A 15,671-nucleotide genomic window follows, 5' to 3' on the forward strand; every position below is an offset into this window, starting at 1 on the left:
AGATATTCATGCATATGGTTTAGTTTTTTATGACTTTGCTGTTTATTTGCAACTGTAAACATTTTTTGTTATCATTTATCTATAATTAGACTCTACTCGCTATCAAAGTTTTCTTCTTCTTATATAAAACCAGCCTTCTTATTTATTTATAAAATTTATTAAATCAATCAATGTATTTACTTTTCTGCATACAATCATACACAAAAATACCTCTACATATGTATATACAAGTATATTTGAGGGTGTCCGTTATTTCCAAATTGACTTTTTTCTCACAAAAAAACGTTTATATTTAATTTAAAACGTGCTTAAATCATATAATTTTTCCTAAGTATTTAACATGAGATAGTTTGATCTTTTGAATTAAATTTTTTATCTGTAAAGCAAATACAACTTTGAAAACAAGATATTCCTTCTGAAATGCGCTTTTCGGTATGGCCATCAGCTCTTTCTTCGATTCTGACTTGATCTCATCAATTGTGGCAAAACGCTTTCCTTTCATTGGTTTCTTCAGTTTTGGGAATAGGAAAAAGTCGCAGGGAGCAAAATCTTGGGAATACGGTGGTTGAGGCATGATTACGGTTTTGTTTTTGATCAAAAAATCACGAATAAGCATTGATGTGTGAACTGGTGCACTATACAAAATTTAGCAATTTCGAAACAAACATCGCTGCCACACCTTTTATGCCCTAAACATTCGAAAAAATATAATGGTATGTGCCGATCGATATGCCAACATACTCTGCATTTTCCCTAATAACGATTCGGCGATTTTTAAGAACAATTTTTTTCACTGATTGTATCTTTTTTCGCTTGTTGACGTGGTCGCACCTCAAGAATGCTCATCATTATCAATATATTCGCGGCCTTCTGTAAAGCGCTTGTACCACTTATAAACACTTTTTTGAGACAAAGTTAATACATATTCTTTCTCCTTTGAACACACCTCTTATGTGTGCTTTTGCTGATATGTGCGGTTGTTTGTATCTAGAACTGTTTTAGTTTGTTACTCAGCGCTGCTGTTCGATGATAATCTTTGAACCTTGATTAGATATAATAATATTTCAGTGGTTTACAAGGTGTTATTAATTTTAGAGTGAAATTAAAAAGTTTCTGCCCAAACGAGAATTAAATTTCACAATTTTATTATGTTAAGGTTTTGCGGGGAAGGTAGTTTCTTTTTTTTTAAATTAGGTGTTGTTGTAGATAACATTTGATATGTGATAAGTATAGTACATATATACTTAAATAGCCTTATCGTTATTTTGTAATTGTTTCTCTGCTTACGATTGAATATATATACAAAAAATGCTCAGATTTTGCTCTTATCACTTTCAGTCAAGAAAAGCAAATAGCTGCCATAAAAACTAAACAACCGGAATCAAGTTCTTGCATGGAAAACTTTTTTGTTTCATGCCATTTGACATAGATTATTGTTCAAGGAAACGCTACAATATCCGAGGAGATTGTTTAGATCGAATACTATAATTATAACTGTATATCACCATGAAAAAATTTATTTGAAGACACTCCATTCTATTTTCGAATAGTATTTTTCAAACCACCTTTTGCCTTATTCAATCAAGTTTAAATTTTGAGAACTGACTTCCTTTTGTAAGCAAGCATTTAAATAACTTTATATCACTAAATATCATATAAATTTACTAAATACAGGTGGCAACCATGTTCTAATTTATAATTATTAAATTAAACCATTAGCGCTAAAAAGAACTATTTAGATCGGGGCCCAGTGGTTTACAACAATTTTTTGCAAATTTTTTTCTCCAACAATTCAGTACCATTATGAATTAATTTATTTCATACGAATAATTGCTTGTAATGTTGTAATTTAAAATTATGCTTCTCAGCGGTCATCAGCAATTGAAAATTTTAATTCTTTGAAATCAGCATCAATGTTTCTTCATGATGCTTTACCCGAGTTATCATATACATATGTATTTGAGAACAAGTAACATGAACAAAAAATATACAAGTACATACCGTAAAATTAAACAAATTTTTTCTTAAAATAAATAAAATATAATTTCAATAATTTGATGGATCGGGGGTCCTCTCTCTATTACCGTCCGAGCCCCGGTTTTCTCTCTATGGACCTGGGTATACATTAAATATTGTATTATAATAACCTACAAGTACTTATGTATTTAACACTAGAACTACGAAGATTTATCATATAGCTATTTCAAATAGCTCTATCTCTCTCTGAAAATTAAAAGCGTAAGAACAAAATAATCTATAATATTATATACACAAATTTAATAAAAATCATGAAATTATTGTGAAATAATAAATAGGAATAAAGAGGAAATGGTATAAATAAATGATGCAACCGGTCATTTTGACCGGTTTGTAGTTCTAGTGTTAATAGGTTAGTAGGATTGAACTCACAGTCTTACCGGTTCCAAATAGTGTGTCCAAGAAAAAATACTACCTTTTTTATTACCAATAGTCAATATGTGTAATCTATATATATATGTACATATACAAGTAGTACATTCGGTCATCCTATGGCTATGATATATCCACATTAAATAATTATACTACTCAATATAGTGAAAATATTATTTAAAAAAGGCGAAAACGTAATTTTGAAAACTATTCCTTTTACTGAAAATTTAATTAAATTTTTTTTTGATTTTTGAAAACATGCTTTTGTTTAGAAACATATTTTTTTATTTATGAATTGTTTTACTTTTAATATAATTGAGATATAAAATATTCTGCATTTTAAAATGTATCAAACTGGGCATAGTGTGCTAATTTTACTAAAATCAGTAAATTAGAAGATAATCCCGGAGAAAACGTGATACTTAATTTATATATATATATGTATGTACATATATTTATACGCAGATGTATTATTATTTTTTCAACAAAGTTAGTTAGGTGGAGACTGCAGAAAAATAGACTATATCTTATAATAAAGTCATATTTGAAACTTATTCCTTGTAGTTGTTATATTTGTCAACTAAATAAAATATTTATTTAAAATAATATAATCTGGTGAAAAAGTAAACGTATTTCGAAAAAACTATTTTATGATAATTTAGCTGATAATCAAGTGAAAGGGTTTACAAACAATATACAAGTATGTATACACATATAAAAGATATGCAAAAAAAATTAGTATGTATGGCAATAGATTGTAAACTAATGTTAACATCAATAATTTAATAAATTAAGAACTACATTGTCAAAATTATAATTAAAATATTAAACAAATAATAAATAAATAAATATAAAATTAAACAAAAATTATAAATACACTTAGGTTAAGTTTGTACTTCTATTAAAATTAGTATTATTAATGAAAGCATAAACCCAACCTAAATCTATATCGAGTATTTTATAAGAATATTAAACAAAAATCGATCCATATACAAATTTATTAAAATGAAAGTAATTTATTTTTAGAAAATTTCTTAAACTCTAGTTTATAACCATTGCATTGGTAAATTTCAAGAATTTGGAAATGTTATTAGTTAAACTCTATTTTTAATTAAATACCTATATATCTAATTGAAAGTCGAAAAAGAATTTGTTGTACTTCCAAAAGCGCACAAGTCCAGGATTTGACATTTTAAAGTCAAATATAGGTTTTCATCACAAGTACTCATCCCAGATATTATTCCAAATAAATGTAATAGATATTTTAAGGTTAACATAGAACAGCGGAATGCATGTGAGAAAGTAGTCACAGCTTTAACTTTCGTAATTTTCGGGTGATTCTGGAACGCTTATTCTCTTTCGACTTTAAAAAACTTATTTGCAAAATAATTAAAAACTGAAAAACTAATTTATTTTTCTAATTATTTTCTCTTTCTTAATACCATAACCACACAATAGACACCTACCTTTACTAAGGAGAACGGTATGCTCATGGATGAAGACTCATTGGATCAAGCACCATCTCCACCACCGTCGGCCATGTCGCCATCACTCATTAAACCTTTACATTGTCAAACATCGACGGCTGCATTGTTACGCAACTATCGTCACAATCCCATGATTGGCGGTCCCGGTGTGTTGCCATCACCACTATTTGGAGCGGCTAGCAGTAACGATAGTTCTATCGGCAGCAGCAGCGGCGAACTAAGCCCACCTGGCCTTACACCGGCCGACACGGAATCGACTTCGGACAGCGGCATAGATGAAATTAGCATGATTGAAACCTCCTCACCGATTAAAATACAATTGGAACAACCTAGCAGCCCACATTTCGAGACGTCGACAAGCGGTTGCTCGGCCGCCACCAAGGATATGCTTTTAATGAAATGCTTGAACAGCAAAGCGGCCAAAAAGCGTGCATTGCTCAGTGAGGTACAAGCGAAACAACAACAACAAACACCACCTGCTGGCAACGGTATTGCCAGTTTAGGCGAGACGACGACCAATAGTCCTGCTGGCGGTCGTAAGGGTTCGCTAACATCTTTCATCGATAATATGAATCCACTCATGGAACCGTTTATAATGGATTTATGTAATGATGATTACGCTGTGCCAACCGAGCCATTGTTAGGACCAACTGAAATTGATAATGTGCTTAATAACTGGAGCCACGAGATGGCCTAGTCAGCGGTGAACGTAAGCTATACTAAAACTATACGGAAAATACGAACCAAACATTTACACACGACAAAGACGAAATCGTCGAAGAGACGATGACAAGGCAGACGAAATAGGGAAAATATTGGGGGTTAAGAAAGAGCTTTATAACATATTCAATGCATTTACACACGTACATATGTAAAAGGTAGGTAGATGCTAAAATAATTGTATAGGTTGTGGGGAAAAACAATTGGCGCACGCACAAAACAGATTGTAACGGGGTAACTGTAAATAAAGCCATCATTCGGAAGTTTCCGGAAGAACTGTGGTCGACATTTACAAATACCTTGTGCAAACAACAAGCGATGGCTAAAGCATTATTCAATTGTTGGCGCCGGTGACAGAGGATATCGCTATTGAGAAAAGAAAAGAAAACTAAAAGCGATCCTTCGTCACCGAATTTTGCTCTTTTATTTTGAAAATTCGATTAGTTGTGCAGTTAAACCTGGAAAAGCTCATTTTGGCTATAATTTGTTGTTGCCGAATAGCAAGCTCGAGCTTTTGGATTTGCGTAAAGGCTTAGAAAGGAATATTTTTACGAATACTTTATTTTCTTACGGGACAGTTACCAACAAACACACACATAATGCAATTAATTTAGTTTCAGGTAAAGAGAAATAAAAACAATAGAGAATATACCATCACACTTAATGAATACAGCAAAAAGGTTTACAGACCACTAAGTAGGAACAACATAACAACTTTTAAAGCTCACACCTCAAAAAAAAAATTATATTATAATACTGGAATGTATAAACGCTTGAAAAGCTGTTCGGCTGAAAAATATTTGGCTGGCATAAATAAAGCGATTTTTTGAAGGACTATTTCATTTCGAAAACATTACAGACAAACCTAGAGAACATGTTTCGAGACAAGTTAAAATTGAAGGGATTCCCATGAAGCATATACGCATAAGTTTTTGTTTTTTTAATTTTGTTAAAATTACTTGCAAAACCAAACAGTTTCTTACAGTACGTGTTACAAATGGTTCCAAAAATTTGGAAAACATACATGTGCGATTTTTTTAAATCGCTTAGGCTCGCTTCATTTATGTTGGCAGAACGCTTTTTTAAGCAATAATCTAAACAATTGAGTGCTGGACTGTTATTTCTTAATTTTTTCAAGTTTAAAAATTTTAATCGTTTTTGGATTTTTCTTAAGTTTATGTAATTTTCGAAAAATATTAAAGGTAACCAAGCAGCACATACATACAATCATATAGCAACAACTTTTAACCGAATCAAGAACCCACATAAAAATAATAAGAAATTTGTGTAGTCAGCAGTAAAAAATAAAAAAAAATAAAAGAAATAACAACAAATAGAACAGCAGTAAATATACATTTAAAAACTTTGTTAGTCTTAACTTTTTACTGCCCAAAACAGAAGTAAACATTACGATTAGTTATGTAAGTGCAAATCTTTATATAGTATGTACAAACATATATGAAAATTGAAAAAAGTTAACACAAAGTTAACAAAAAAAAATTTTTTTTAAATAAATAAAAAAAATGTCATAGTTTTTGCGTTTAAAAGTGTTTCTAAAAATTATTACTAAATAAAATTTTATTAAAAAAACCAACACTTGACATCTGGAAATTAAATCTAATTTTTTCTTTAAAGGATATAATTTTTTTTAAGCAAACACAAAATAATATACTGTAAAAAGAAATATATTAAAAAAAACCTCAAGAACCAGTCACTTTATTTTTTATTATTTTTTGGTTTTGTTTGCTTGTTTATTATCATTTTTTCATTGTTTTATTTTAATGTTCTTTTAATTTTTTATTTTTCTACTTTTTTCTATTTCGTTATTTTTAAATTTCTTTTTTTGTCTTTTTATAACTTAATTTTTTTATTTCAATTTTCTTTTTTTTCGTATTTTTTAATTTTACATTATTTTTATTTTTTTATTATTATTTTTTTTTCTTATTTTAATTTTAATGTCTATATTCTTACTTTTATTTTTTTTATACATATTTTTTTTTATTTTTTGCGTTTAATTTTCAAAAAATATCAATTCTGTCACTTTTAATATTCAAAGACACCACACAAAAAACCTGTAAAAATTTAGTAGACCACACAAAAACTATGATGAAACAAAAAAATCTAATCTAGGTTAAGTGCTAGTTATTATACAATATATATAAAAAAAAAATATTAAAAACAATCATAAATAATTATAAAAAATGTTTAAGCATTACTTTAATAAAAGCAGAGAAGAATAATTTTTTTTTTTATACAAAAAAAGTTTACTAAAACTTATACTCAAAAACAAAGGAATAAAATTTATTTTTAAATTTCAAACACAGTAAAGGAAAATCATTAATGCAGAGAAAGTTTTTGTATGATCGTAAAACATAATATGTATATATTATCGGCTTGAAGCAGTACCAAAATTTGAATTTTTCCCAGTATGCAACAGTTTTGCTTGACACTTTTATTTACATTGAGTGCTCGTTTTTTACAAAAAAGTCAGACAATTTTTGCAAAGCATGTTATAACAATATATTAGAGTTATTAAAAATAAAATTACAATTTACATTCAATTAAAATTTTTTAAAACTTATAAAATTTTGTATGTATTTGGTGTTTGCATTTTGCAAAAGTTTCTTTGCTTCTAAAAATATGTGGGTTTATTGATTTATTTCGTTGGTAGTAGCTTAAAAAAATTGTTTGACATTTTTAGTGAAAAGCGGTACTCTTCAGTAGAAGATAAATTGTTGTAAATTTTTTTACAAACACTAAGTAGTTATAAAAAATAATAATTTTTGTTTAAACGGAAACAGAAACTTTCTCACCGCATGTGCGTTTAAGCAAAGCGTAGATAAATTACCAAATCTATAGTCAAGAATTAGTAAATTTTTAATATAATCCAGAAATAGAAAAATCCAAAGTAAATTGAAAAAATGTATAACTGTATACTCTGCAAATTTAGTTGTTACTTCTAACTGTTATTTAAGGCATATTAATATTTGGCAATTTTTTCACTCCTTTATTCATCAGTAAACATTTAATAAAGCAAATTTTTAGTTTTATTTTGATTTTGTTCTCACCTACAATATTTTTTTATTATTATTTCTGTTTTGGCAATATTCTACACATAACATAAATGCATATAAAATTGTGAGTTTAATGTTAAATAAATATTAATTGAATCGTAAATTGTAATAAAAAAACACATTTTCTGTTTTTATTTCAAGCGAAACTTAGCGAAAGTAAGTATAAAAATACTTATAATAATAATTAATAGTAAAAAAAGTTTTCCGGTTGTGACGGCCTACGTAAACTTTACATGATTGCACAGGAGCTCTGTTAGTTCACTTGCTGGATTGGACCAGTGACATGTGGGATATGCGATTACACAACTCGTATTTACATTCGTTTTGCCCGCCTTTATCGCTTTTCTCAACTCTCCGTAAGGCGCGAACACATCCAACACCCACGAAAAGCTCGTCAAACCATCGACGATTTTTTGCATGCTTGTCGCCTGTCCGTGACGCACTTTTTGACTGGATTCCTGCAGCATTAGACAAATGGTTTTTTGCACGCAAGCACTGATGTCGATTTTTTTATCCAAGAATGTCTCCTCGATACGTGCAAAAAGGCTTGGTAGTGTCGTCTCTGTGGAAGGAGAAAAGGAAGTTTTATAAAAGTATTTTTGAAAATGTATAGCCGATAATATTTAGCTCAGTATGGCAACTGTTTAATGGGATGTGTGCTCAATTTCGGACGAGACTAGAATATAGTTGTCACAGTTGCCATTATCAAACTACCGAATGTATTTATTCCATAAAATAGCCATGAGAGAATTTATTAGCCATTCGTATACGGGAAATTAGACCCTACCTCGTCTAACTAAAATCTTTGAAAATACTTTCAGACTGGCAAGTTATAACACAACATCCATGTTGTTGGCCTAACCGAGAGTTTACAATTGAGTTCCGAGGTTCCACCCATCATTATGGTCTTTCATTTTGAACTGAACTCCTGGTTGTTTGTTGTTCGCCGGGAAGTCAATGTTTTCTAGAAGATAGTTAGCTAAGGTTCCGGAGCGGTTGTATTATGTCCTCGTTTTTGAAGAAATACGAGATTTTGGGCAACAGTGAGCACAATGGAGATCTGAAATCGCCTTTTTTGTGTAGAAAAGGGGTGAAATTAACTAGGACCGGCTTTGGTTTAAGGCGATTGATGCGCCATAGCACAAAATTCTATAGATATTTGGTGTCTGGCACAGCAGCTCGATAACTAGAAAAATATACCTACGTACGTACGTAGCTAAAGACATAACGTCGATTGAATTTCTTATAAAATGCCACGAATGACTGGTGTTATGAAGCAAATTCAGCGAAGTTAGCGAAGGAAGGTACATACAAGTTTAAGGACCAATTCTCTATACGCGAGCTCCTCACAATTATTAACTGTTTAAATCAAAATCATCTTACCAATTCGCTCGCCGGTGTCATTTTTGTAGACTAAACGAAAGTAATTGAAAATATTTTTAGCATCGTAAGAATTATTTTGGGAATCGAAGTAACGTTTCTCTCTTTTCTCTGTTTCTTCCTCATTAAATTTTTTCTTCTCAGTCTTTTTGATGCCACCTTTCAAAAGCAACGTCTCTACATCCTCAAACGATCGTCCTTTAAGAAAAGTAAGTGAACGCAGAAGATGCCCCACAATCAGGCTACCACCGGTCAATAGACCACTGGTTATCAAAGATGCTGTATTGATGTTCACCATAGCCTGCAAAGAATATAGTATGTATATAACATAAATATATGTATGTATGTATTTATAGCAGAATATTTCATGTGATTAATATTACCGGAGAGTTGCCGTACTTGTCTTCCTTAAGGAAAGGCAACTCAAAATCCAGTCCCATTGCCACATCGTCACCGAGTGGAAGAAATGAGAAAAAGCTATTGTGTCCACTGCGTTCGGATGGTAAAAAAATATTGGTGGTGTCCGTTGCGTAACCACCCAATGGCAAGAGCGCAACTATTAAAGCATTTAGTAACATATTTACCAGAAATATCTGCAAATATTTTGTGTTAAACTGTAAATTTTCAAGTGTATACCCGTCAGCCTTGGATGATGGTCTAAAAGCTTCTACAGGAAATTTCGTGAAGAATTTCGTTTTATATGAGACCGCAGAAAGGAAATGCTTTACATTTCAACATACGAGTATGTATGACATGCTCTGCTGCTCGTTTGAAACACACATCAATTGGACTGAACAATTTTGGTTGTCTGGGTTTGCACTACTTGGTTCGGGTAATCATATGTAATGTGTCATATTAAATGTAGTTATTTGCACATGTGTGATGTGCTCTTTAAACAGGTGAGCTAATTCGAATTTGTTATGTATTTATCGCCTAGTTGTCTCGGTTTTTTTGCAAGTAATCTAAGTGTGTGATGATTTGATAGAGTGACTTAATTTTTGATCTAGATATGAGTCTATGCGTACTTATATACAAGTACATACTTGTACATACTTGTGTACATATAAAAATAATTTGCATAAAATATTGTAACACTTGTGTAAAGCTTGATGACATCAAGGTCAGTTGTAAAAAGAAAATAGAAAGGAATAGTTATATGCACCTACATACAATCGTGTATGTGATTTCTAAAATAAACTTTGTAGCTACTCAAAATTACTTAATAAATAACTAAATGACGAACCTTTCCGAATGTGGACGTTCCATTAGACATTTTAAATTATACTTTGAAGTTTAAAAGTTAACTGTTTAACTTTACTTGTCATGTTCCGTAGAAGTTTCTCTTAATAAATTCCAAATATAGTCCCCAATAATGTATACTGGCCTGGGTAAAGTCTCTCAAATTCTATTATATCTTGATATAAGTGTTCTCCTTGGTTTGCAGGCTAATCTCTCATATTATTTTTAAATTTATCTAAATAAAAGTATAACATGTGTAATACACACATTATGTTTCTTTAGAGACATTCTACATCCGATGATGGAGAAACTCCTAATTATATCAGTGATCAGCTCGTTATAATTGTCAGCTCTATGGTTGCCAAGGAAACCATGCATTACTGCCTTAAAAATTGTTTAAGACTTATTTCTCCTCATTGCTAAAAAATTCCGGGAAAATATCACAACTCATATTTTTTTTATTCGAGAGCCTAAAAAGATTCCAGCTTCTATTTTCTCCTTTGAAAGTTAAAAAAAAATGTTTCAAATATTTGAAAGATGATAACCTGGTTCCCTCCGAATTCTCGACACTGCAAACTTCAGTGCTCTTTTTTCACCTCGGTACAAGCCTATAATAAAACGTTACATATTATAACCGAATTAATGTTATCAAAATAGTTCATAGTTATTATAAAAAAAGAGCAAATAAATTCAGCATCCAGATGGTAGATTGAAGTAACTTTGACATGTTTTCCAAATCTTTAAATTTTTACTTAAATCATATTGTACTTTTTTTCTCTCATTTTAATAAATTCGTCGCATAAAAAGGAAAACTCGTTTACAACTTCTCAATGGCATTTCGTACTGGTGGTTACAGGAAACAAAATTATGAAACACATTATCATCTGTGCAATTTGCGAACACATACTGTCGTACGCAACGACCGTTACAATCGAAACTATCTCTTGTGCTTTTCCCTCTTTTTTGACAGCCCGCGAAGACCGATATTATATGAGGTCGAAATTCAAAAATGGTCAAATGGCTATAATTTATATATACTTGTATATTTGCTTAAATAACCAGAATATATTAAGTAAAACCAAAGTTCAAAAAAAAATGTTGTTTATGTTGACCTGTGTAATTGGTAAAAATCAGGAAAATAGTCTTAGAAATAGTTGAATTAGGACTTTGGAGATAATCTAGGTATATGTCAACAAATATTTTTGGGTGCTTTGTGATTGAGGCGAGTAAAAGAATGTTCGGTTGAACGTCGCTTTAGAGCTAATAAATACTGCTAATGGTGATCTGAATTACTCAGAAGGACCAAAAATGTAAACGAATTATGTAATACGGTAATAATTCGTTGCGGCAGGAACTATGAATATGCCAGAATCGCTTTACTTCCTAAAAACACGTCGCATATCTTCTAAAACACCATGGTTTTTTATTTTATTTAAAATTCTAAGTAACGGTAAATGTCGAAAATTAAAAAAAAGTTACAGTTTCAATTTCAGTTTAAAACTCCGCTTTAATTTTTGAAAATTCCATAAATTATGGCATATGAATTTTTAAATAGCTTATGTGTCGAAAAAGTTCATAATTTTCCAAATAGTTGACCAAGAATGATTTGTTTCTTTTTGGCAATATTAGATCCACCTCAACTTCGCTGCATATTTTTCAAATTTTTCTTAAATTATTTATGATATCTTATTAGAAAAAGGTTTTCAATATAAATAATCATAAACTACCGAAGTCTTACCTACCGACTCATTTAGAAAAACACAGTTGCTTTATAAATGAATTTAGGTAAAAAATAAATAAATATATATTTTTGGCACTTAAGCTCATAGAAAAAATATAAAAATACTACACTATTATAAGATTATAGAAATATTACAACAGCTTTTCAACTTTTTAACAAAAATAACGGTACAAGCACAACTCGTGTGGTGTCACTAAAGTCACTACACCTGTCTCCCGAGATATCCAATAAAAAACTTCTTCGCTATTTCCCAAGCTTTATTTTGCAGTTTCGACCATTCACAATCGCGATATATGAGCTCACAATCCGTGATACCCTTCGTACGACCCATGTCTATAGCATTATGCAAAGCGGTGCCATTCAAATAGTTCTTCAGCAGATCCAAACTGTGCTCCAACAACAATAAGAAGAGAATTATAGTATGACTTGCTTAATTTGCAGCATTCCACAAACAACAAACCTGATAAGTCCATCGATAATGCGATCAGTGGGTGAGCCCAATCCTGTGCGTACGCCTGTTGTGGCTTGCTGCACATAACTGCAGATCGCTCGCTGAGCGCAAACGCTTATATTTATGTGGTTTGCATATAGATTGCCCTCCAAAACATTTAGCATATCTTGAACTTTGATAACTGAGAAGAAAAAAAATTTATGTATATTTCAATTAATATTCCTTATACAATAGATTTTACTGACTAGATTTCGTTACTGTATCACCTTGATCGGTCGTCGGCACATAACTGGCGAAATTTAAGCCATCCATGAAGTCCGCAGCTCGTGAGGCTTTTTTATAGCCATAACCAAGGAGCGTAGGTGTCGTCAAGGTTTTTATAATCGCTGCTATAATTGCGCCCACAATTGCAAAGCCACTGCTGAGCAGCAGTGTATCCGAATTCAAATCGGCCAATTTACGAAAAGCCGCTTGTGTGATTTGAACACTACGCGCGATGGGCACACGCAGAAACGGTATAATGAATTCCAGATTGATGGAAAGATCTTTGCCGTCGGCCTCAAAGTGTATACCACGAGCCTTGCGGTTTTCCGGTACATTTTTGCTGATCGCATTAGCACTTTCTTTACTGCCAATAGATTTTCTTTCCACCTCCACTGTTGGTCTGCTTGTCGATGTAGTCCAAGTGTAGGTGCTCAGCGCACGCGGTTCGAAGCCATGGAACCGAAAGTAATGTAATACCCCACTGTCTTCACTTGATGCTTGGCGTTCAGGCATATTCGTTGTATTTGCATAATGCTTGTTGCTGTTAATCTTTAAATAATCAAAACCATTCTCATCGATCATTTCACGCAATGTTTGTATAAATGTTGGCTTTAAAAGCAACAACAATAACAGTAAAACACCGTTGGTTCGATGGTGGCCCTTCCACCATAGGCTCGTGTCGAAATTCGCACACATTCTCTCCGCGGCGGTATTGTCTCGAAAATGTTTGGCAGCGGTCTGAAGGCGGTCGCATGCAACACCGCGTTGTTTATATGAACCAAAAACATAAATAAACTATGACGATTATACGATGACAATTGCAAAAATAATAATAAAGTCGAGATTGTGTTAGAAAAAGGTAATATACGTTGACAAAGTCTTCATTTGCGGGCTTTTCATGCTTCACGCGCACCATAAAGCTAAGCTTGAGGCAACACAGTGTCGGTGGCGGTTGAAGGTGATTTGGGTAAATTCTTGAAAATGATAATGTAAACTAAAAAAAATTGTTTTTATATTAATGCCATGCATTTATCGAAATTTTAATGTTCGGTGACTAAATAACTATATTTTCAGTAAGTTAAGGCTCACTAATTCTTTTCCACGTTTGCTGGTTAATCTTTAGGTCAAATAAAAAATAATAACAATCAGTTATAGGGAATGGTGATAGAGAGACAAAATGACTGTGAAGGCAGCTGACGATTGCTTTTGTTTTGTTTTGTTCGATTGACCAAAAATATCTAGCGTCCTAGACAGGAAGTGCTCTTTAAAAAAAAGTCTAGTAATATCTGCTGAGTTGATATATAAGATAAGTTAAGAATGTTAATGCAAAATAGATTAAATAGTCGAAATTCGAAAAAAGAAGAATGAATCAGGCCAAAGTTTTAATACCCTGTTCTGATGTGAACCGCATTCCAGCGTTCTGCATCAACCAGAAAAAATGGTAGACAGAAGGGGAAAGGTTTGGGCTATAAGGCGAGTGAAGCAAAACTTCTCAGCCGCTGTTTTCCAAATATTTTTTAAACCCCTTGCAGGACGAGGGCGAGCGTTGTAATGATGCAAAGTTATTGCCTTGCATCTAGTCGCAAATTCCGGGCATTTTTCGGCAATCACTAGCTTAAATTTGATGAGCCGTTGTCGGTGGCGTTTCCCCATTGATGGTTTCGTCTGGTTTCAGAAGTTCATAATACAACACAGCCTTTTGGAATGGAATAATAAACAAGTTACAATATCTCTGTCAATACGCACGAATATAGTTGTGGATCCAATAAATTTTCTTTTTCTCCAATATTCGGTAAGTATATATGTGAAGAGTTTACTAAATTATAAAGTCGGGGGGTTTGAAGCCGCTCTCGTACCTACCACGCAAAGAATATGTACATTTGAAACAAGTATTTTTACTTTGTTAGTATTTTCAAATGATTTATCTCTTCTCTTGAACAAATTCGCAAAAGGTTCCGCTCTGCAGATTTCACAGATAAAACTATACATTAAAATGATTAACTGTTAGTTTATTAGAGTAGTGTGCAAACTTTCGTTGCTTTTTGGCAAATTGGATGTCAAATTCACCTGCAATATTTGCGAAAACTAAAATTAACTAGAAGATGTTTTTCTACAACTTTTTTTCATAACGAGTTTCCATTTTTGCCGAAATTGCACCAAGTGCAAAATTTGGTTTAGTTCAGAGGTCCTTTGAGGTCCAAAGGAAATTTGATCGACTTTCTTCTTTTTAAATACCATTATATGAACCTTAACATTGTGAACAAATCAGTTTAAAAATGTATGTAGAATACATTTCTACCAATAAACTTCGCTGACCGATAGACAACAGTCTTATTTATTGACTTATGAGCCATTCGAACGTGTCTGAAAATCTTTTAGCACAGCACAAAGGAGAGAAAAGTTCCATTTATTAAAGGAATAGGCACCAATTATTTAAGCGAGTATACACCATAAGTACCTAAGTTTAAAAAATAAAGTTTCAGAGTAAACATATACCAAACATATGTCTTTCAGTATACATAGTTCTGTCATTGTCCGATTGGCACCCATGCAGGCAGACTAAACATTTTTTCGGTTGATAATTGTTGGCATTGAATGAAAGTTGGAGCTGGAATCAGCTCTCGACTATCCTGCTTTTCTGAAACTAAGATTTAAACACATAGGCTCTCAGTTTTTAGGTGATTAAATTGAAAAAGGAATTAAACACTTTACTAGATGATGGACTCCAGACACTTCCTGAAAATAAGATGGTTTAACTCACCTTCAGGATGTTTTTTTTTTTTTTGCCACAATATGAACTTGGCCGTCATAATACCTAACTAAACAAACCGAACTTTTTTAACTTAGAAAAATTAGCCTAATAAATTTGATTTGTAAAAACGTTTACACAAAAATACTAAAAATAT

General features: G+C 31.9%; 2 protein-coding genes across 2 annotated transcripts in view; one reads left to right on the forward strand and one right to left on the reverse strand.

Moving 5' to 3' along the window:
• LOC106616215 (protein similar) overlaps window positions 1-7,071 on the forward strand; it is a gene marked incomplete at its 5' end in the record, with an annotated part of 59,792 nt that extends 52,721 nt beyond the window's left edge. Inside the window, one exon of the mRNA XM_070108171.1 lies at window positions 3,868-7,071. Within this exon, the coding sequence (XP_069964272.1) occupies window positions 3,868-4,593 (726 nt within the window). The remainder of the gene's footprint in view (window positions 1-3,867) is intronic.
• Window positions 7,072-7,711: 640 nt separating this feature from the next.
• On the reverse strand, window positions 7,712-13,729 carry LOC106616217 (uncharacterized). Its single transcript, XM_070108208.1, has 6 exons — window positions 12,747-13,729; window positions 12,511-12,682; window positions 12,259-12,436; window positions 9,454-9,792; window positions 9,074-9,371; window positions 7,712-8,252 (listed from the first exon to the last, which is right to left on the reverse strand). The coding sequence occupies exons 1-6, from the start codon at window positions 13,459-13,461 to the stop codon at window positions 7,909-7,911; spliced, it is 2,046 nt and encodes a 681-aa protein (XP_069964309.1). The 5' UTR covers window positions 13,462-13,729; the 3' UTR covers window positions 7,712-7,908.
• Between the last annotated feature and the right edge of the window lie 1,942 nt (window positions 13,730-15,671).

The sequence above is a fragment of the Bactrocera oleae genome, chromosome 2 (assembly GCF_042242935.1).
Source record: "Bactrocera oleae isolate idBacOlea1 chromosome 2, idBacOlea1, whole genome shotgun sequence".
In the NCBI taxonomy this organism is placed as follows: domain Eukaryota; kingdom Metazoa; phylum Arthropoda; class Insecta; order Diptera; family Tephritidae; genus Bactrocera; species Bactrocera oleae.